This window comes from Ambystoma mexicanum, chromosome 11 (genome assembly GCF_040938575.1).
Source record: "Ambystoma mexicanum isolate Mex_15411 chromosome 11, UKY_AmexF1_1, whole genome shotgun sequence".
NCBI classification, from domain to species: domain Eukaryota; kingdom Metazoa; phylum Chordata; class Amphibia; order Caudata; family Ambystomatidae; genus Ambystoma; species Ambystoma mexicanum.
The window spans coordinates 1,358,758,516-1,358,781,682 of NC_090934.1; the positions used below are offsets into that span (position 1 = coordinate 1,358,758,516).

General features: G+C 45.6%; 2 protein-coding genes across 2 annotated transcripts in view; one reads left to right on the forward strand and one right to left on the reverse strand.

The window, feature by feature from the left end:
• Positions 1 to 20,027, reverse strand: part of MPHOSPH10 (M-phase phosphoprotein 10) — a 120,883-nt gene extending 100,856 nt beyond the window's left edge. The window contains exon 1 of the mRNA XM_069624920.1: positions 19,475 to 20,027. Within this exon, the coding sequence (XP_069481021.1) occupies positions 19,475 to 19,560 (86 nt within the window). The 5' untranslated portion in view covers positions 19,561 to 20,027. The remainder of the gene's footprint in view (positions 1 to 19,474) is intronic.
• A 253-nt stretch (positions 20,028 to 20,280) lies between these two features.
• The window catches only part of MCEE (methylmalonyl-CoA epimerase), a 92,369-nt gene continuing 89,482 nt past the window's right edge, over positions 20,281 to 23,167 (forward strand). The window contains exon 1 of the mRNA XM_069624921.1: positions 20,281 to 20,363. Within this exon, the coding sequence (XP_069481022.1) occupies positions 20,336 to 20,363 (28 nt within the window). The 5' untranslated portion in view covers positions 20,281 to 20,335. The remainder of the gene's footprint in view (positions 20,364 to 23,167) is intronic.

Consider the following 23,167-nt stretch of genomic DNA (forward strand, 5'->3'; position numbering starts at 1 on the left):
TTTGAGGACGACCTTACCTGCCTCCTAGCCAATAATACCAAAGACCATGCATAAATCCTGCTGTTGGGTGACTTTCATCTTGGCTTTAATCACACTGATGACAAACATGCCCAATCAGTCGCCGCACTACTGAAGGATCATGGGCCAATACAAAAAGCCCTTGCACCTACTCACATCAACGGAAGGACCCTAGAATGGGTTGCCGACTTAAACCGCAATATTACCATCACCAACATCACCCGGCAATCCTGGACTGACCACCATCTCATTACCTTCTCTGCCACACTAGACCTCATCTGTCCCAAAACTATTGCTATGGCACCACCACTTCCCACTAGAAGTAAAAAGGATATTACAGCGGAAAAGCTACTCCCACACCTTCTTCCTGCTATTAAAAACATAGCCGGTAATACAGTCCCTAACTTGCTAGTGGAAGTCTTCAATAGTGCTATGACCAAGGCCTTGGACACGATTGCACCTGTCCAAAACCGCAAAGGCAGACAGAAATCTCACCTCAATGCTTGGTTCACACCCCAACTTAAAAGAATTAAGACTCCAAAAAAGAAAGCTTCAATCAACCTGGCGCCACTCTCCCACTGATGAGAGTAAAGCCAAGCTAACAGAACTCTCCAAACTGTACAAGAATGAAATAATTAGCACAAAAAAGAATATATTTCACAACAGAATATCCAAAGCGAAGTCTGACACCAAGGAACTATTTGCTATCCTTCAGGAAATGTAATCTCCGATACCACAGGCCGACAACACTCCCAAAGATAAGTCTTGGTGTACGGACATACAAAATGCTTTACCAAATAAAATTACCTACCTCCAACTCAATGCTCCTACCCCCACAATTCACGCCAGACAGCTCCACCCTACCTTTCAGTTTCAAGAAAATCTCCATTGCCGAGACAGAAAAAAATCATACTTTCCCTAAAACCTTCAAACTGCAAAGGAGACAATTGCCCAGCTCAAATTATAAAAAGGATGCAGCTAGAGACTTAGCCCCTTTAATGTCGAAGCTCGTCAATGCCTCATTCAAGACAAACTCATTGCCCAACAATCTCAAAGAATCCTGGGTGCTCCCACTGCTCAAAAAACAAACACTAGATCAGTCCATCCTGACCAACTATAGGCCCATCACCACAGTCCCCTTCTTTCTTAAAATTATCGACAGAGTAGCTTACTTGCAAATACAGGATTACCTGGAAGCTAACCACCTATTAGGATCATGTCAGTCTGTCTTCCGCCCTCTCCATGGCATGGAAACAGCCCAAATAGACCTCAAGACCCAAAATGACGAGTTGAAGGACAAAGGAAAATCAGCTATGCTACTCCTCCTTGACCTAACTGCAGCCTTTGACTTGGTGGATCATGCAGTTTTATGCAATCACCTTAGATCGGCTGCACATTTTTCAAGTGATACCATAACCTGGGTTCAGTCCTTCCTAGCTAACCGTACAATGAGAGTCTTCTCCCTATCAGCAGCTGCTGATCCCATACAAGTCTCCTGCGGAGTACCCCAGGGATCATGAGTTTCTTCTACCATGTATAACATCTTTACTAAGCCCCTGTTTGACAAGTTGGATAGGCTTGGCGTCACCTACACTAATTATGCAGACGACACCCAGATCCTCATTCGCCTTTCGGGCAACTTTCTAGAGGACTCGGCCTTAGTAAACAAGATATACCTCCCTGTTCAGGCATGGATGGCATCCCATGGCCTATGCCTGAATGGTGACAAAACGGAGTTACTGATCCTAGGCTCAGAGACGGCCATTAAAAAACTCAATCCCAGCTACGCATTCTTTAACATTGAGAATAACGTTAGGCTTCTACCTGGACTCTGCAATCACCCTTAAGAAGCAAGTCAACTCTCTAGCATCTTCATCAGCATATACATGCAAACTGATCCGAGTCTGCAGACCATTCTCTCTGAAACGAGCTACAATACCCTGGCCAATGCCCTCATAATATCCAGACTGGATTATTGCAATGCCCTTTACGCGGGAGCCAATAAATATATTATTGACAAATTGCAAAGCCTTCAAAACAATGACTTGAGAGCAGCTGTAAATATCCCCCATAGAGACCAGATCTCTACATTTAGAAGAGACGTCCACTGACTTAAGATTAACAACAGGATCCTCCTTAAAACACTCTCTCTCACGTCCAAATGCCTGAATAACATAGCTCCACCTTATCTCATCGAAAGAATAAACAAGAGATTCATGGCCCGCCCAATGAGATCCGCCAATACCTACACTCTAGAGATCCCAAGATTTAAACGTACTACAGCTGGCACCTCCAGTTTCCCGGTCATCACCGCGCAATCTTGGAATGCCCTCCCCTTTGATCTCAGAACCGACCAACCTTATTCCAGATTTAGACGCAAAGTCCTCACCTGGATACGAACAAACTACTCCTAAACAGACTGCGTTTAACTACTTACCCAGCTCTTCCTTCACTCATACCATGACTGCACTTGCTACCTAATGTTTGTTAGGCCTTACCGCTCTCAATGTATTTGCTACTTTGCACCTGTCGACTAGAATCTTGTAATGCCTTATGTGACCACTAGTCTGTGTAAACTAATGTGGCAGTAATTCTGTGTATTTCCTGTATGTACATACCGTATTTACTGTGTAACCAAGATTTAAGTATACTTGTAACGTTACGCCTAGCTACCTGAGGGTTTGGTGCGCATTATCAACAAACATTCACAGGGTGTGGGTGGATGTTTAAATACAGTGCAAGGAGACACTTAAAGTATAAATTGCGTACCCATCACGTGTAAGAGATATGTACGGGGAGTTTTCATTCAGAAGGCAGCAGGGCATTGAGAGCAAGAGGAGATGAACGGAAAGAGGGTGAAATGATGGCAAGATAAGCAGCGAGTCCCCCAAAGGAGGGAAAGCGTTGGTTCTGTGGAGGATCAGAGGGGGAAGGGACAAAGCATTAACAATAAAAGGAATCGAAATTAAGATTGTATAAGCAGGAGCTAAAAGCAACTGCTGGGTATTCTGCATTAACCAGAGACCAGGAGCTACCACTGGGGAACTAGGCGCTAGTACATAGCATCTGCAAACCTAATTTAGAATATGGAAATGTAATAGTGTCCATTATGTATGACCCCTTACACTTTATAGGTCATATAGATGTGTCCTAATGCTTATTTATACATTACATGTCCCAAACACACAATTAATGTCACATAGCTATGTTTGTTCGGCATCAGCTGGCCTGGGAAGCCAAAGGTTGCTCCTGGTAGCTGTTGGTGTCAAGCTAGGCAGGCTCATCTGGGTTATAAGCAGGAGCTAAATAGCTCCCAGGCCCCCTTAATTTAGAAACCTGCAATAAAGGGACAGAGAAAGGGAGCATGCAGACAGAAACCTGCCGAGGAAGGAAAAGGAGGAGAAAAGCAAGAATGTAGGCTCCAGAGCCCACAATAGACTTTAATTGTACTATGCAAGTTGCAGCACCCGCAGGGTCTGAAAACAAGGACAGGTGGTACTGTCGAGGGACAACAGCAAACCACAAAAAGGGGGCTCACATAGATGGCTGCAATAAAAGGGCGAAGCACGAGGAGCCCTGGCAAGTACCCGTTAGAGGATCACACAGCCCAGCAGAGCATAGACCAATGGGGGGCATTGGAAGGAGTCAATCCTAAACAGAAGGAGCAAGCGCATCCAGTGACTGAACAGCAGACGGCAGGCAAGGACCATGGGAGAGTCAAGAGAGGGTCAGTGGAAGTTATGTTACTTGGGATTTGTAGAGCGCCTTTTACCATTGTCATGATTCCAAAGAGCTGTGGGTTGAATGCCCTCAGGGACCGCATCCCAGGTCAGTGGATAGAGCAGTGTAGTACAAAGCGCTTGGTTGCAATAGGTGATGTGTAGCTGCATACTAGCGCTAGTTGTGGTGCGGTGGCTGTGGAAGAGCAGTAGAATGTGTGCAGAGAGATCGATGGAATATGGTGCATTCTGAAGGCACTGGTGCTTGAGGGTGGCATTATATGTGCAGTTAGGCTGAATTCGGTTAGGCTGAATTCGAGGGGTAAAGCTGCATTATAAAGACTGTTGAGGTGAACTTGGAGATGTGCAAGTATGTGTTCAGCTAGGCCGAACTATTCAAGGGTTGTAGCTGCGTTCTAAGAGTTAGCATAGTGGCGAGTTTGAGTGTCTCTGTTGGTTTTCCAGGGGGGGGACCTAGTTTCTGTTCAGCTTCCAGTGCCTGTCTGGGGCATGGAATCTTCCTGTATCTTGGTGGGTCAAAAAGTCAGGACCCACCCAGGTGAAGGCCACAAAGAGCCAACACTGTGCAACCACATTTCTCCAATGAAAGCCATGAAGGGGCAGCACCCCATGGATAAATAGGCCAATACTGTTACTACAATCACACTAAGCAGTGCGCAGACAACCAAAAATAATTTGCCCATAAGTAGTAAAAAGACTTCAAACTACAACTTTCCAGAGACTTTGTCATCTTTCAGGGATAACTCCTGTACAAGCAACACGCTTTGTATTAACAGGCAGGCTATTATGCAAGTCTATGCAAAAAGGACGAGCATACTCGTCCTTGGCACTAACGTGCATCATCAAGACTCTCCTTTTCAAGGAATGGCTCCTCGCCATAATGTAAGTCCATACACCTTCCACTAGCCACCTAACGTGAGACTGGGTGATCTGGTCCCTTCCCTGGTTACTTTAGATCCATTGCGGACTATTGCCCTCCTTCTCCAGTTATTAGATCCCCACTCCCTTTCTTGTCTGCTCCCTAATGTATTCTTCCCCGTATGATTGTAAAGCGTTCCCATTGCTTCCCGAAGCTACGTCTGCGCTCAATGAAATAACCTAACAACAACGTTTGCGTTCACGTTGCCAGGATCCTCTACCATTGCAATGTTCCCCCAATGCACCACGCAGTTCAGCAGATGCTGCGCTCATGTAGCGGGAGGCCACCATTAATAATGTCCACATCCAGGAAACCCACCAAAGCCGTGCCGGATACAGGATTTAAGGCCATGCCGAGGGTCCACTGTATCCCTCACAGTTTTCCTAACAGGCACTGCACCTCGAATGTTCATGCATCTGCCGATGTTCCTCTGGTTCTTGGTGGTGCCATTTTGAAAGCTTCTCTTAGGGGGAAAGCTCATTGATTCCAGTCTCAGAACGCTCACATTAGGTGAAAGTAGGCAGGGGGAGGGGCGGGGTCAACATATGCTCTCTAGTACCCTCTCTGCATCTGCTACCTGGATACCACCCGCCTCAATCAGGAGGCTCAACAAGAACACATTCTCTTCACAGGCCGGGTGCCCCATCTCCATTCTCCAAATAGGATATATTTTTTACAGATTTTACCAATATACGTTGTAAAGTCGGAAAGTCCAAGCAAACAAACGACTAGGCACAGCTTGGACAAACCATGGCAAAACAAAGCTTTTCTCAGAGTGCAGTTCATTCTAGGGAGACATCACAACCTGGATTATCCGTTTCAGTTGGCTCCCATTCTAGCAACCTGCTGGGACGGAAAGACAGGCATCTGTGGGATTATCAGACAGAAAACCAATATTCAATATAAGTTTTATATGTTACAACTTTTTTCGCCCATGACTTAAAAGGCTCCAGATAGTGCAATCTGGGTGCACCTCACAATGGATGGGATTTTTTTTTTTTTAAACCACTTCACTGTTAGCCGTGAAATTTATTCCAACGCCCAGGTGATGGGCAACTCTGAAAAAGGTCCTACTTGTTCACCCACTCAGTAAATTGCTACATCTACCCACTTTCAGGTACCATAAAACTTTAATCCTCATCTCCCCTCGCATACCCATCTCCATCCTACCTTCTCACTTTCAATCCTGAACCGCAGATAAAACCCATACAGGGTAGTGGCTGGCTATAGTAGCAGAATAGTAGGGAAAGCTACATTGAGGTGCTTTAACAGAGATGTACGTGAATCCCAGTGCAAGAACAGCAGTGCTTTCTGGAAGTCAGGAATGAGGTGCACTGGCAAAGCTGGGTGCTGGGTAGAGTGTAGGAATAGCAGTAGTGGGTGCTTCAGGTTATGACTGAGTCACGTGGGGCTATATTATGCCTAGTGATAGAGTACATAGGAGTGCTGCAGATCTGAGATGCATTAGCAGATTTATATGTGGATCTCAATCCTGACATAGCATGTGATTCTGCAAGTTAGGTAAGAGGTACATTGGCATAGAGGTGTGCTGGCCCCTGCGCTAGATTCAAGGCCATCTTTCTGGTATAGGAGCATCAAGTATATATTCAGCAAATATTATTACAAGTTCATGGGATGGAGCCAACATTGCATGGCGCCAAGATCTGCAGAAACAAGCTGCAGTGAATGGCTGGCAGCGAAACGTCCTGGTCGGTAATTTATTATGTGCACTTGAAGGCATAAATTAGTGTTTCAAAATGGAGTCAAAATTGCTAAATCATTTTGTTTTGATTAGCAATTCAACATATACGAGTCTCAAATGTGTATATCTTTACTTTCCAGGGGCACCTGGACAATACATGGGACCCCCTGAGCGGCCGGGCTTAGGACCCTTGCAGCCTGTCTCAATACTATAGCTAGATGTATATAGTCGACATATTACCGAACACTGCTACCCTGACACATTCATGAGAGCTTCCCTCCAAGGTTTTGCAAATACTTTTAATACCTTGTAAGCTGTCGGCAGTGCATGAAATGTGGATACTCTTTATTAGGGATGGCACATTGAAGTAACTATTTCTATGAAAAGTATTCTCTTCATATTTCTTTCACATAATAGCAAGCAGCATTGCGTCAAACGTTGACTTTGTTGCGTTCTAAGTCTTGAATGACTATTTCCAAAACTCAGGATATTGATTTGTATTCTGTAACTTGTACTTTTGCATTCAGAAAAGATATGACAAAACTTTGTCTTTACATTTTTCTATATAGAATTACGTATTTGTCAGGTTAGTATATAAGTTTTTGTAATTCTTCCAATCAGGCAGTTAAAATAGTGTTTTTTTCCTGAATGTGCACTACTGGACCAAACATTTCCATTTAACTGCGAGAGTGGACGCTGGGTCACAAAATTCTGCAGGTCTTTTTCCCCATTTTTTGTTGGGAGTAGGTTTACTCCCCGGTTTTATTTTTTGGGAGTATTTGCCTATTTTTAGTGAGTAAAAGTGGCCAATACACCCCTTATTTGTAGGGCTGATCATAACTTTTCACACACACAACCCTTTCACATGCATACAAACCACTGCTTTTCCGATATACACACACAGCCTTTAACGAGCATGAACACAATACCCTTTTACTTGCACACAAGAGAGGCTAGCACTTCCAATGATACTGCAGTCTGGGCGGCATGCAGAGCTCAGGAAAGGTGGGCAGAGATGAGATGTAGAGGGGCTAAATAAAAGACAATGTATTCGAGACACAAAGTGCGAGATAGGAACAGGCAAAAAAGGGTAGTTAAGGTCAGAGGGAGGGATAAAGAAGAGAGAAAGGCAAGAAAGGGTGACAAACAAAACTGTAATGAAAAAGAAAAATGCAAGGAACAGTACAGAGGGGAAAGACAGTTAAGATACACTTATTTCCATCCTGCAAGCAGCCCCCCTCGGTTATTTAGGGGTGGCTTTACTTAGAAGGAAGAAGCAGTCAACACAAACAGGCTCCCAAACTCTGATATCTAGTTTCCATCCGTTAGCGTTTGGGATTGCCTACAGCCCGAGACTTCGCTTTTCTCTTTTATAGGCCCTATATGCCGTCTTGGAGCTTGGTGACCAAAACAAAAACGTACCCATCTTCTCCGTAATCATGTTGCAGTTAGTGCTACATGATTTACAAAATAAAAAAAGCAATTAATCATTTCATTATGAATTGGAATGCGATAATGCGTATTTTATGCCTTGCACTTTCTCAATAAAACCTGGCAGCTACTAATGTTAGCCTGTGAAATTTAATCTATGCTTATATTTTGTACCAACAAATACAGCTCAAATACCTGTTTCACGGCTTAAATAACATGTGTGATCCTTGGCAAGCCATTTACTCTCACTACACGTTTTAACCTGATAAAAATTTGAAGTGTTCGGTTGTACAGTTTATTCAAACCCTCACAGTTTTAAAATCTAGTCAACATATCCACCAATTATATGCACAAGATTACAAAGGTATTTGCCGCTTGGTTCGTTCATGGCAAGTCAATTTAAATTCCCATGTACTCGTTTGGGTATCAGACTGGTGTCACGCCAGACTCAAAGGTCATTTTCTCTCACTGCTGTCATGTGAAAAGCACGGGCCGGCAATGTGCATATTTAGAGGAGGGAGAGGTTTGATATAAAGCGAAGGAGGCAAGAGGGGCTGTATGAAGTGAAACCATAAGAATAGTGGACATTTAGTAATAATTGAGGCTCTCGCTAAGAAGAGATGGAGAAAGAGGAAACCTCAGCTTTGGCAAGGTGACTGCACAATCATCCTGCCCTACTCGGAATTTTTACAAACCTGCTGTAAAAAGGCCCCAGATAAGTGTGCTGACCAGAGGAGCGTCAGTCTGACAGGCTGGAATCTGAGCTTCTGCAGAGCAGCACAATCTTCAGAAGTGTCATGCCAGGCCCCCTAAAACCCTCACAGAATGTGCCAACATGCTGCACATAATGCTACAACTACATCCAGCAGGAGAAATATTGTCAGCACACAGCCCCTCACATGATTATGGGCCTGGGTGGGAGCAAGAGGTCTTCCCTCCTCACCGGCATGAGGTATGTCCTCACCCCCAGCATGACTAGACACCCTCTCACCTAAGTTGCTGCTTAGATAAGGCAAATATCAGGGACAGGGCCTCATTGTAGAATTCGCCTGCTATGCTCTGGCTTTTTACTCATCCGCATCTATAAGGCAGGGCAGCAGATGGAAGTATGTGACTCGATCTGAAGGTTTGGGCTCTCCCGCACATGTGCTACACTGAACAGCACCTGCTTTTGCATCCAGACTGGACTGAACTGGGCACAAAGTTGGTACGATAAAGCACCCTGCCCAGATACGACAAATTTTTATAAATCTTAGCCCACATTTTGGGTTCCCTACCTTACTAAACGTTTTAATGATGCTGTGTTAGCAAACTGTTCCCCAGTTTTGGACTCAAGCCGAGATTGTTCCAATGTATAAAAAGGGCGGTAGCGAGGACCCAGGGATTTATCACACATTTTCTTAGTTGGATGCAAGGGCAAAAGGGTGGGGGGGGGGGCGTGTTTGTCAAGGAATTATTGGTGCACCTGGAATCCTGGATCGATGATGCCTTGTACTGCCTTGGCCTCCCATTTCACATCCAAAACCCAGGACATCCTGTCCTCACTCTCGTCCTCTTGCCTCCACCCCCCCCGTGCCTTCCTTGTCCCCCCTCCTGCCACCCACTCAATCACTCATTGCTCCTCCCATAGTACCCGATGAGGTCTCTAAAGTGTGCACTCTATGAACTCCTCCAAACAGGTGCCTCCCTGCTCCTCCACAACCATTAAGGACAACATATCCTCTCTTGCCCTGGCTCTTTTCTGTAACCACTCCTTCGCCAATGCCTCTTTCCCTCCATCTCTTAAGCACTCCCTTGTGCACACCCTCTTAAAAAAGCTGTCTGCTGACCCCTCCTTCCTGGCTAACTATCATCCTATTTCCACAACCCCCTTCCAGCGTAAACTCCTGGAGAGGTTGATCCTCCCCCATTGACCGTCCACGCTGATCTTGCTGGGTGCCTTCATGACCATCAATCTGGATTCCAGGCATCCAGAGGCACGGAAACTGCTCTCCTAAACACCTGTGAAACCATGCTTGCAAATCTCGATTCCAACTCTCCTACCGTTCCCATTCTCCTTGATCTCACCTCTGCCTTTGACAAGGTCAATCATTCTATCCTCATAAAATGACTCCATGACACCCTCAGCATCACTGACCGGGCACTGGATTGGCTGACCTCTTTCTTTAATAACCGCCCTTCACAGATGCGACTTGTCCCCTTCTCCTCCACCATCACCCTCTCTGCCTGTGGCATCCCCCAGGGATCTATACTATTGACATGGCTTTTCAATAGCAATCTCGCCCCTCTTTCTCAACGGATTTATTTTTTATTTGCATTTATAAAGAGCAGCGACAGCCCAAGGGCATCGAGGCGCTGTTACACAGAGAGTGACTTGGTTACAGGTTATGACATTGCTATTGGTTACCATTTCCAGTGTTATGCCGATGACACACAGCTTTCCATCAAACTTCCCACCATTTCCCCCCTCTTCCTCCTTTCTCATCCCCGACTGCGTCTGCCATTCAGGCATGGTGTGCAGCAAATTATCTTTGTCTCAATGCCAGCAAGACAGATCCTCCTCATCTAGACACCCGTGTCCTCTTTTCCTCCAACCCTCTGGCCATCCTCTTTGGGGGTTCCATGTGTTAATATCCCAGCAATAATATGGCTATACAAAAATATCGCCATATTTTTGCGGCAATATTGAGGCATGGACCCTGCGGGGAACACCCCCGCAACCCTCGCTCCCACAAATTATCTCCCCCCCCCCCCCCAATATCGCCTATGGTGTTACAGATAACCATATATACGGTGATATTTTTGGTGGGGATAATATGTAGGGATACCCTCTTTGGGCCCTCTACCCTCACCATTGTGTGAGGCCAAAAACAACTACGCTCTCTCCTTCACCCCTCACATCATTGACCTTACTAAGAAGTTTATTTGCTTGTATAGTACACCGAACCCGGAGGTATCTGGGCACTTTTACTTGAGTATACAACAATTTATTATTATTTTTTTTTTAACAAAATCTGGTAGCATTACCAGGATAAGACAGGAAAGTTAATGACAAGACAAAAAGTGCAGGGCATAGCGAGCAGGATACCAGACTTGTGTTACAGATCAAGTCGCATATTTACAATTTACATAGAAATTACATCACAGTTTATGTCAATTTACAACAAGACTTAGTGGACGGATGTGTATAAAGTTCTAGGTGATAAACAAGGTTCTGCGTAGGACCTTAACAAGGATAGTCACATAATGTGTATCTAGCCTAAGGAGCTTTTAGTGTCAGTGGTAGAGCATTAGTTAGCCTGGGAGAAAAGCCAGGTTTTTACCTTGTTCCAGGAAGCAAGGTTCTGATCTTAGCGCAGGGGGCATAGCATTCCAGGTCTTGGCTGCCAGCACTGGGAAGCTAGCACCACCAGCTTTAATCACTTTGAATTTAGCGATATTGAGACAGTGGGCATAATTGGCTATGGTAGGTCTGGAGGGATACTTTTCGGAGAATTTGTGGACCAGGTACTTCGGTGCATAGTTGGTCAGACATTTGTTGGTGATTATTAGGGTTCTGAATGTGATTCTGTCTTAGTAGCCAACTGGTGTTACGTCTAATTTGTGAGATATGGTTGGAACGAGGAATGTTTAAGGCCGCTCTAAGGGCATTGTTTTGCAATACTTGCAATTTGTTTCAATTTCGTTGGCTAGTGCCCAAGTATAGGGTATTGCAATAGTCCAATTTAGAGAGAATGAGTGCCCTAGCCAATGTGATGCAGTTGTTAGTGGAAAAGAAGGCTCTGAATGCGTTTATTAGTTTGGACATGTATGCCATTGATGATGCTGTTGCTTTTTTTGTCTGGAAAGGGATAAGGTCGAGTTCAGATAAACTCGAAGTTTTGGCATCCTTATCTACTTTGATATTGTTCCCATCGATGTTGGAGGAGGTATATTGGGGGCCATCTTGTTGAGTCTCTGCCTGGAGCCTATGAGCAGTAGATCGGTCTTGTCGTCACTTAGACAAAGACCAAGCCCATTTAAGCTTGAATCATGCTGTATATTTCATTTAGAAGTAGTGAATCTTATATGTTCCTGAAAGTGTGATAAGAATTTGTGTATCGTCCACATATAGTTTGTACGCCAAGGCCGTCTAAATGGTCAAATAGGAGCTTTGTGAATGTTATACATGGTTGGGGAGACACAAGATCCCTGCAGGACTTCACAAGTGGTTCTGCGGCTGCGGTGGGGGAGAACACCCTCATAATCTCATAATTCTGTCTGAGAGAAATGAATGGACCCAGGCAGCTGCTTTGGTGGAGAAGGAGGCTGCTGTAGTAAGATGAGTGGTTAATATAGTGTGGTCGACTAAATTGAACGCTGCTGATAAAGTCGAGTAGGAGGAGTAAATCCGGGTTTTCAATGTCTGTCATCGTCCAGCTGAATTTTTATGCCCAGCAAGGCTGTCTCAGTACCATGTCTGGGTCTAGACCCAGTTCACTCGGACTGCGCAAGGCCCAGAAGATTGTTGGTTTTCTATCTGGATGTAGGCTGCTTTATCTAGTAATTTCATGCGGAAGGGCATGGTTGTTATGGGTCTTTAATTAGTAGGAATGCTAGAGTCAAGGTTAGGTTTTTTTAATGAGAGGCATGACCTAAGCATCTTTAACATTTTTGGGGACAGTGCACAATGCAAAAGAGGAGTTAATGAATGAGGTGATGAAAGTAGCAAGATCCTTTGCCCCCTCTTTTATGACAGTAGCAGGGAAGATGTCACCTTGATATCTGGAAGGGTAAGGCTTGCGATGATAGCTTTGATCTCTTTAGGTGCGACTGGGATGAGGAGTGCACGTATTGGCATTTGAAGGGTGGGGGTTGCTGCCTATAGAAAGTGGAGCAAGTGGCTTGCTTGGTTTGACAGAAGATGCAAGGCTGAGTTTTATTACTTCAATTTTGGCTGGCAAAGTGGTGATTTTGTCTAAGAGGGCCTTTTGTATTTTAGTACACCAGAGGATGTCTTTATTACAAGAATCTGGCGGGGAGGTGGGCGACTCCAATTCTCTGATAATGGAGAAGAGCTCTTTAGAGCTGGATTTGGCGTTGTGAATTCTATTATTGTAGGTGGCGCTTTTAGTTTTCAGCATAGTGACTTTATAGGCATTGGAAGCAGCAGTGAAGTCCCCCCCCCCCTCGCCCTCCATCTCTGCCCCCTGGGAGAGGAGGTGGGTGACATCTTATTTGGAGGAGGTAGGGTGGGGGGGGTTTGGACAAAATGTGAATGAGAAGTGTTTGTGCGGCTGAAAGGGGAGGTTTGACGGAGTGAAGTTCTCCAGATGGTCCCACTTCCAGCTCCTTCACCTCAGTGGCATTCTTCCTTTTATCACCTTCCCCCAGAAGCCCACTGTCACCAGAGCTCTGGTCCTCTCCATGATGAACTGCAACAGCCTCTTTCCTCCCTTTGGCTCTCCAGCCCCAGAATCCCTCCACTGGCTCCCAGTGGCTGCAAGGATCAAATTCAAAACCCTTGGCATCATCCACAAGGCCTTCTGGGACCATGCCATCTCCAACATTCCCTCTCAAATACTCCCATGCTACAGCCCTAAGCTCCTCTAACTCCAACTCTCTGACTGTCACACGCTTCTCCAAGCTTCTCCTCCTCAGCTGGTGCGTCCCGCTGGAATAGCCTCCCTGCCCCTCTCAAACCTCAACCAGTTCCAGTAACTGCTCTCACTCTGCTCTTCTCTACCCCTTTCCTTTCCTTGCTAAACACTCCACTGCCGCTGTGACCGGTGGCATGCTCCACATGAATCTTCCAGGATCGCAGGCCCTTCTTCCCAGTCAAACCAGCACCCCTCCCCCCACTGCACTGCCCTTGCAGGCCCCCGCTTGGCGGCTCCACTTCCTACCCTTTGAGGGTCACCTGTACTAGCACTTAGCCTGAGGTTCTCCTCCTTGGCTCCCCTTACCAATTTGCCACCCCCCCTCTACCGTGCCCTCCAGCACTTGTCCACTCCCTCTGTTCCTCCTTCCATCCCCATCCCCTGCACTTCTGCCCAATGCACTCGCACACCCAAATGCCACAAGGCGTAGTAGGACTACGACTGTTTTTTTTAACTGTTTTTGCCATTGTTATTTCCCCTGTTCCCTTCCCATTTAGCCTTCTGGCACTTTGAAACAATTCTGCCTTACAAATTCTCAATAAAATATGAATATTATACACCACCTACAGGCTGGTTTTCAGGCTCACATTAGTACCATCGACCATAGTTTTAGATTGGGCCTGTTGTGGGACAAATATATTCTCATCTTTAAGTAACATATGTCACATTTATCGACTTAAAAACAGCCTTCGACATAGTGCCTAGGTCGAGGTTATGGAAGATCCTAACAGATATGAGCATTGCCACACTCTTCTTAAGGCTATACAAAGTTTATATACTGGAAACAAGGATGATGTATTAAGTGCAGACGGCAGGGTCACCGAGATTGTTCCATTCAAATGGGAGTGAGCTCCAAAAAGTTGTCTTTTTATTGATGGTATTATTCCTAAACTAATTAAGTTGTCCTGTGATGCACCAGTTTTGGGTGGGGAAGAGTCCCAAATTTTAATGTTTGCAGACAATCTCATACTTTTATCTTTAACCACATCAGGATTGAAAACACAACTGCTTGCTTTTGAAGAGTACTGCGATGCTAATAGGCTGTCCATAAATGTTAAATAAAAAAAAGACAATAGCCTTCAGGAACAGGGTAATAATAAATTAAATGTGATACTCAATGGAGAAACAGTCGAGCAAGTCAGTGAGTAGGACTACTTGGAAGTTCCGATTTGCTGAAAACTGTAAGTGGACCACCCAGGTTGCAAAGGCTCATATTACCCTCAACCGCTATAGTGGTATCATTGCCAAGTTTGCTCGGAACTATGGCAATGGGGGTATCCCTGGAGGCCTATTCTGCCCAGGCTGGACAAGCTGCGCTCTATGGGGCAGAGCTATAGGGAGGAAATAATTGTGACCGACTACTTATTCATGAAAACAAATGTGTGAAAAATGTATTGGGCTGCCCAAGAATTCTACTATTGCTGTGTTCCTGGAGATTGAACTATTTGGAAACCCAAACCTCTATTTTATTGGATTAGAGTTTGGACTACTCTTGGATTGACCAAGTATAGGCTGGCTCTGGAAGATATTTTATCTCAGGAGGGTGGTCGGTATTTGTCCTGGATGAAGTATCTAAAAGGAGGCCTTTACTTCATTTGGATATCATGAGTGTTGGTTAGAACTACACCTCATCAATAGGAGGTCCAAACAATGAATCAAAAAAGACTGTGCATGATGGGAGCATGTGGACTTCTTACCGACATTGCAAGCAGCGAGAGTGGAACGAGATATTGGGAGTTGAAGCAGAATTTTGGTTACAAAGCTTATTTGGGTTTAGTAAACCCCAAGATCTCAAGGGCACAATATCTCAAGCTTTGCTTGGGCACATTACCACTCGCTGAACTATTACACAAGTGGAACTGTAAAGGTTCTAACAAATGGTCCCTGTGCAAAAAATAACTGAGAATAAAATGCATTTTTTGTTGTTATTTTGCCCTCTCTACCAGGGAATTAGGAAAAAAACACCTCAATCCATCATTTAGATGTAGAGCTGTCAGAACTACCAGCCAAGTGCTGGCATTGTGTGTAAAATCGAAAGAACACTTTGCTGTGAATTACTTGACCAGTGTATGGAGGGTAAGATTTAGTTATTTATGGCTCGCTTGAGGTGCTTATACAGGAAGCAAATACTGTTTCAAAGCGGCAACAGGGAGGAGAAAAGGGGCTGAGAAACAATTTCAAATACATACAAATATTAAGCACAGTGGAAGGGGGAGGACAAACCTGCTTTGCCGTGTGAGTGTTCAGAACATGCAAGTACAGAGGGGAGGGGGAATGGGATAGATGCTCGTGGGTGAGCAACAGGTGAAGTGCAATGTAAGGTATGTGCGAGCCTCCAGGATGAAGGGTGAACAGAGGCAAGTGCTGAAGATATACAGAAGCTGGGGGCGATTTGGTGTGGGAGGTCAAGGCCCTGAACACCAAACAAGCAACTGTGAGATTAGCAGTGGAGAGAGGGAGGGAAGAAGGAGGTAGAACGTTTTGAGGAGCTTCTGGAATTTAAGAAAGTCCTGCTCAAGACAAAGGCTGTTCCAAACAAGGGATCCAGCTGAGGAAAGCGATCAACCTCCTGCTCTCCGTTTAGCGAAACGCTTTACACAAAAATAGTTGGTGCCAGAGGAGTGCATAGGTCTAGAGGGGGAATATTTAGTAAGGGAGAGTTGCAGATAGTGTGGTCCCAGGCCCCAGACAGCGTTGTGGATGATAGAGGGATTTGCAATTTAATCCGTGAAGCAACCGGCAGTCAGTGAAGTCTTTTTAGGGCAGGAGAGAAGCAGTCTCTGGGCTTGAGGCCAAAGATAAGCCTTGTTGCCCTATTCTGGATTAGCTGGAAGGGTTGCGGAGTGGAAGAAGGTAGATTCAGGAGGAGGCTATTGCAATAGTCAAGACTATAGAGAACCAGGGCTCCGGTAACATTGAGCTTCTGGTGGGTGGGTGGGGAGGAGGTGAGAAAAGGTATAATTCCTTTGAGAAGGAAGAGCTGAAAGTGGGACTTCTTGGGAATGTCCCGAGTGTGAAGGAGAGAGGAGTCGAAGATGACTCATTTCTGGCTTCAGAAGAGGGAGCCAGGGGAGAGCCCATGGAAGAAGGCCGGAGTGAAGGGAAAAAGTCGGGAGCATGGGTCCCAATGGGAAGGATCTCCGTTTTGCTGGCATTGAGGCAGAGATCATTGAAAGTGCACCAGACCCGGATGGCAGAAAGGCAGACAGGGATGATGGAAGGTGCAAGAGGGTCAGCAGGAAGTCTGAAGAAGAGTTGTATGTCGTCAGCATAACACGGGAAGTCAGGGGAGAAGGAGGAGATGAGGAGTGCAAGCTGACTAAGGTAGATGTTAAAGAGCCAAGGCAAGAGAACAGAGCCCTGTGGAGAAGGAAGTAGGAGAGGAGAAGGTGCCCAAGATGACTTTGGATGAGCGGTCAGTTAGTAAGGAGGTCAGCTAGTCCAGTGCCCGCTCTAAGATACCAAGGGTGTTGCAACGCCTTTGTAGGAGGATGGAGTGGCTGACCGTGTCAAACAGAACAGGGGGAGTTGGAATCCAGGGATGTGCGCAGTTCTTCACGGGTGTTCAGAGGAGCAGTGTCCGTGTCTTTGGATGCTCGGAATCCAGATTGATGGTCGTGGAGACCACCACCAAGTTCAGTGTGAGAGTGGAGTTAGGACAGGGACAACTTCTACAGCAGTTTCTCTAGAAAGGGGGTGATGAAGATAGGGCAGTAGTTGGCTGGACAGGTAGTGTCTGCTGATGTTTTTTTTAAGGAAGGAGCAAATGAGTGCTTGAGGGAGGAAGGGAAAGAACCAGTGGCAAAGTAGAGGTTACAGAGATCAGCAAGTGTAAGGGCAAGAGAGCCAATGTTGTCCTTGATGGTTCTGGGTGAGTAAGGGGAAACCTGTTTGGAAGAGACCCTCATGGAGCAGAAAACGCTGGTGACTTCTTCTGGTGAGACAAGGGCGAACGAGGAGGGCGAGTGACCAAGGGAGGCAAAGGGGTAAGGGATGGGTTGGGAGAGTGAGTGACAAGGCTGTTCCAAGTGCATTTCGGAGGGCCCGAGAAGAAACAGGGGAGGATGATTGTGCGGAAGGATTGGCTAGTTCTCTCCAGATTTTGAAAAGTCCCACCGTGTTGTTGGATGGGACAGTTACCCGTGCCTGAATGTGGGCAGTTTGTCAGAGGGTGAGCATGAGGTTTTCCACTTCTGTCCCGCAGAGTTCAGGGCTACAAGTTCGGAGTCGTACCAGGTGTTGCGATTTGAGGTGGGTTTCAAGCGGATCCTCATGACTGGGGCAAGAATGTCAAGGGTGTTGGTAATGGACACAGGTGGAAGTTGCAGAGAGCAGTGTCAGAGGTAGAGTGAGTTGGGAGGGCAAGGGGCGGGATAGGGTGGAAGTGAAGGCAGCAGCTGACACTCGTTTCATCGGGCGGAGGTTCGTGAACGAGGTTGGCTGGGCTTTTGGAGGAGTGGTCACAGGGCCATACAGACCCAGGTGGTAGGAGACAAGAGAGTGGTCTGACCAGGATAGAGGGGTGACCATGGGAGATTAGAGAGGGAGGTCAGAGTGGATGAGGGTGACCGGAGTGTGTCTAGCAGAGTGGGCTGGACCAGAAGGGAGAATGGAGATGGATAGAGAGGTGCAGAGGTCAATGAATAGAGTGGATGCTGTGCCAGGGAGTCCAATTGGATGTTAAGGTCACCCAGGAGGAGCAGATTGGAGGAACACAAATCAGCCCATTCAGAGAGAACAGGGAGGTAGTGCCTGGAGCCCAGTAAATGGAGCAATGATCAGAGTGGATGGAGAAATAACCCACTTGCATAACAGGCTCTCCAAGGAAGAGTAGAGCTGAATGGGTAAGATGGAAGAAAGAACAAACCCACTCAAGTAAGATTAAGGCAACCCCACCGGAAGCACAGTGAGGTTGAGGCTTGGAAATGATCTTAAAGCTGTCAGGTAGGAGGGAGTCGAAAGCAGTGACTGAGCTGGCATTGAACCATGTCTTAGTAAGAGCGAGAATGTCAAGGTCAGTGTCTTCAAGAAGGAGGCAAATGTCAGCACAGTGTTTGTTGGCTCAGCAGGAGTTCAGGGTCACCAGGTGGAGCTGAGCTCTGCCTTTGAAGGTTTTCTGAGGTGGAGTACAGATGCGTGGCACTTCAGTCAGTGTGGGAGCAGAGGGGAAAGTAGGGGGGAGAGGCAGGAGAAGGAAGAAATGTAATGAGGGATGGCAGGATCCGGTCAAACAGAAGGAGGATGACCCGAGGACCCCAAACCAGGATAGTGCTTGTGTGGTAGACATTAATGATAAAGCGTGATGAGAAGAAGCCCATCAGCTTCCAAACAGCGTGGGCTGCTCGTGGATAAGAGTTTGGATCGCTAACAGATGTGGGAGTTACCTACGCTATACCTGGATATCCGGCAAGACAAACATTGCCAGAACTGTGTTCTGTCCCATTTCCTACACTAAGGGAACTATCAACTGTATCTTGGCAAATACACAAAAAGGTAAATCAAAGTGAACTGTGCGCTAGTTGTGATTTTGGAGTGAGTTGTTCTCAGTGTGGTGGGCTGGCAGTGGTTTGTGTCCTTTAAGGTGGTGGGTATGTCAATTTAGCACAATATGCACATTATTGGAGAGCAATGGGGGTCGGCGGGACAAAACCCAAGTGACCTTCGAGCCTACTGTAAAAAGTCAGCATCTATGTATTGGTGACACATGACAGTGATGTGAGGAGAGGCACTAAGGGAGAACCAGCTGGAGAAATAAAGTGACCCCAAAGGTATTGGCAGGAAATTTGCCTGGGACACCCTACTGTTGGCACGGCTGGTGGGTTTGGTGTGTGGGAAGAAGGGCATCAGATTTGCAGGGCAGGATACCACCCTATGGAGGACATGAGGGGGAATGGGGGTAATGGGGTGCAGGAAGTTTCAGTTTAAAGATAGCCCTAAAGATATGGTGTCCACTGGGAGGGACTGCGGTACCAGAGTAACACGAATGACACACACGACGGGGCAGTGCCAAATGTCTCACTCTCACCTCAGGAATCTGTCGGGGCAGGCACTGGCTCCCTTTAAACTCTTCAAGCAATTCTGTAGTGGATCGCCTTTACGCCGCATTGCCATTCTTCAACGTTAGGCTTGCACATGGAGTAACTCTGCTCAGTCTCGGCGTGGAGTTGCGAAAAAAACTTTCCGGCCAACAACAAGGGGCTCACACTACAGTTCCGCGACGCGATATAAAAACATGAATCTTGATGAGGCTATGGTGCTGTTGGGACCCTTCTACGGGAATAAAGTGCGTGCAGGAAGCCGGATCAACGTTCACCCACAACTATTAACGCCGTAATGATTAATGCATTTACGGACGGTGGGTGCATCAGTAATTGCAGTCCGCTGGGCGGCTGCTCCGACCGTCTAGCGATAGCCATAGATAACACATAGAACTCGTTGTGATAAATAGCGGCCATCTCGGAATGCAAACTCCACGCTCTTTCCGAAGACAACTTGCCGGGCAAAGTAAAAACAGTAGATATTTAAATAAAACATACTTAGTTCTTAAGTGCTTTGATTTGGCTGTTTTAAAAGTGACCAAAATTGCAATAAAAATAACAGAATATATATAGAAATATATCTTCATAATTTGCTACACTTTTAAACAGATGTTATACACTCTACATAGTTCTAACCATTTTACCAATTTGTTCGGACCATAGTTTGGTGTTTCATGTTTCTCGCCCGTTATATAGACTCTGCAAACTGAGTCTTTTTCAGTTCTAAGATGGCGTCACTATTTGCAATTCATACACAGGGAACCACGTTTGCAACGGCCGTATTTTTAGATGTGTTCATTTGTTTCTAAGAACTTGGCAAATAAAGTTGACTTTCAAGCGCAGTAAATATGGCGGCTTCCTTGACGAGGTTGGAAGGTAAACCAGTTCCTTTGTAACAGGTGAAGCAGAGGGCACATACTGCTTTGGTTCCTGGCATAGCTATTTGGGCACAGTAATATGGGGCAAACCAGCTTATACTGATACATTGCAGGGTACATTGAGCAAGAGGGCACACCTAAAGCCTGACCATCCGGGACAGGATAACGACTGGTTCAGGGAAAATGTCTGCTGGGTTTGCTCTGAACATGTTAATCATCATCACGAGGATATTATGTAATTTGTTTGCAAATTGTGTGCAAGGAAAAGGAAATATTGCTGCACAAATATGTACATTTTGCATGCATGCTTAACTAAACATATGGGTAACTACGAAGCTGGCAGAATTTAATTTCTAATGCCGTTATTGTGCCTCTGGAATGAAAACAACCTCTCACAAAGGGACCAATGTGTGGGACTTTGGGCCACTTGTTCTGCTGGCATACATGTACTATATTTTGCAGCAACTGTCTGCTAGGGAGATTTCGTCACATACATTGGGAGAATTAAATGCTCCCATAGCATCGTTGGGGTTAGAATTATTTTAGGAGGGGAAATGAAGAATGTAGCAACATTTTTAATAGAAAAATCGTGAGGGTTGTCATGTATGTGTTGGTAATGAATATCAATACGTTGCAGATGCTTACACTATCATATTTGACACTTTTTGCAGCACTTCAAACATTTTGTGGCACATTAAAACATTAACGATGATGTCCCCTTTTTGTTGGGAGCGCCGAATCTCTATAAGCTGAATGGTCTGGTTAATGGGCCGATTACTTACTAGTAATCTTTAGTAGTATGTATGGGGCAAACCATACTACTAAAGTCCTAGTCTTACTCATCCCCGTCAGAGTACTTGTGACCCGCCTATGCCGCCTTGGAGTGAAGTGGCAATGATGTGTTGGGTGGTATAGAGTCGCACAACTATACCGGCTTGCTATTGTCATCTGAATTCAGTTGTCTCCTGAAAATCCCACGGGAAGAGTTGAAGAAGAAGTTGTTTTCTACAGAACCATTAGAACTTTAGGTCACATTCCTACTTCAAAGGAGTTGTTTCAAATGGGGTGCTGGATTTGCTTTGTAGCTGTCAAGGTTCCATCAGAGTAGCGAGTTCCAGAATGAACCAATAAAAATAGTTGACCATTCCGGTTGACCTATTTAAAAACACAAATTTACTTAATGAATATTACAGGGAAAACAATGTATTTATTCACACAAAAATGCTTACAAATCCTTTTTAACATTGATTTAGTGTGTGAAGGACCAGCGTCCTTAACAATGGGTCAGATGATATGGTCATAAGACTAGATGATGCAGGGGAGGTATTAACATGAACCAAAGTACAGTATAGCATGATGTAGGAATGGGATAGTGGAGGAAGTGTTAAGTTTTAGGATGAAGGGGTGAGTGATAAGTGCTGTGGGGTTGTCGTAGAGACAGGGGAGCCAAGTGCGCGGGTGCTCTGGTCCCCCGGGAAAGGCAATCAATATGAAAGTTCCTATACTTAAAATGCGACATCCCAGAATTTTTCCCCACGCCCCCCCCCATCCCCTGGGAAAACCAAAAGTCTACTCCCCTGCATAGAGAGATAGGGGCAGATGAGAACGGAACGGGAAGATGTGGTAGAGTAGAATGCTATGCAAGAGGTTCTTCTTAAAGGAGGTGTGCTAGCAGGTTGGATTTAAATAGAGATAGAGTGGGAGTAGTGTTGAATAGCGCAAGCGGCACAATCGAAGGCAAGGCAGTGAGCAGTGGATGATTGTAGGGAGCAGGGGCAGAGTAGGGAGTGAGATGGGCCAATAGGTACGGTGGGGAAAGTCTCTGTATAATTTTGAAGATGATGAGAATGACTTTATACTTTGCCCTTTGTCTCATCGATAACCAGCCTAACTGATGTGGGCTGGGGAGGTGGAGCTGAAGCGGGGCAGGTTGAAGAGTATATGGACAGAAAAGATTGGGACTTTGCTGAAGGGTGAAAAAGCATAGTTGGGAAGGCCATAGTGTAGACTGGCACAGTAGTCGGGTCAAGAGACCATTAAAGAGGAGATCATGTGCTTTGCAGTGTTGAAGGGAACAAGATATCTTATTTTTCCAATGTTGATGAGATTCAGTCTGGTCGCAATGGTAGATATGAAGATGAAGAGCCAGAAGTTGTGAGAAGGGTCGAAGACAACAGCAAGGTTGCGAACAGAAGCAGAGTAAGGAAGGTAGTCAGGAGAGAAGACTAGAAGAGGGGAGAGGAAGAGGTAGCCTGTTTGAATGGGAAATAGAGAACTTCAGTCTTAGCGGAGTTGAGCATGAGTGAGTGAGACTGTTTACAGAACCTCTGCATTCTTGATGTCCAAAACCTTTCAAGGGGTGATGCCATTTTTGCTGAAGATATAGCCAGAGCATGTAACTTTTTCCTCCAGGAATTCAAATGTTTCTGTGTAAAGTATAACACTACAGCTGTGTATGCTTCGAAATTCCACTCTTCTCGTCAGATGCTCATATACTGTGTGAGAGTGTAATCTCTAAGATTGTTGACCCTCTCTAGTCCAAGTGGTGTGTTTTCTTTAGTGATCTGGTAAAACTCTGTGTTCAAGGAAATGGATAAACTGAGGCGTTTGTATTTTCAGAGACCAAACCAGGTGAAGAACGTGGTTATTGTCTGGATTCATTGCACATCTTTAGTGGATGAGGCCCTATTAGCATGGCCAGTTTACAGACAATGTTCATGCCAATAGGGTCTACAAAGAGGTCATCAGCTGTTTCAATGCCTCCAAATTTGTGTGTTTACTAGCCACTGGTGAATGATAATT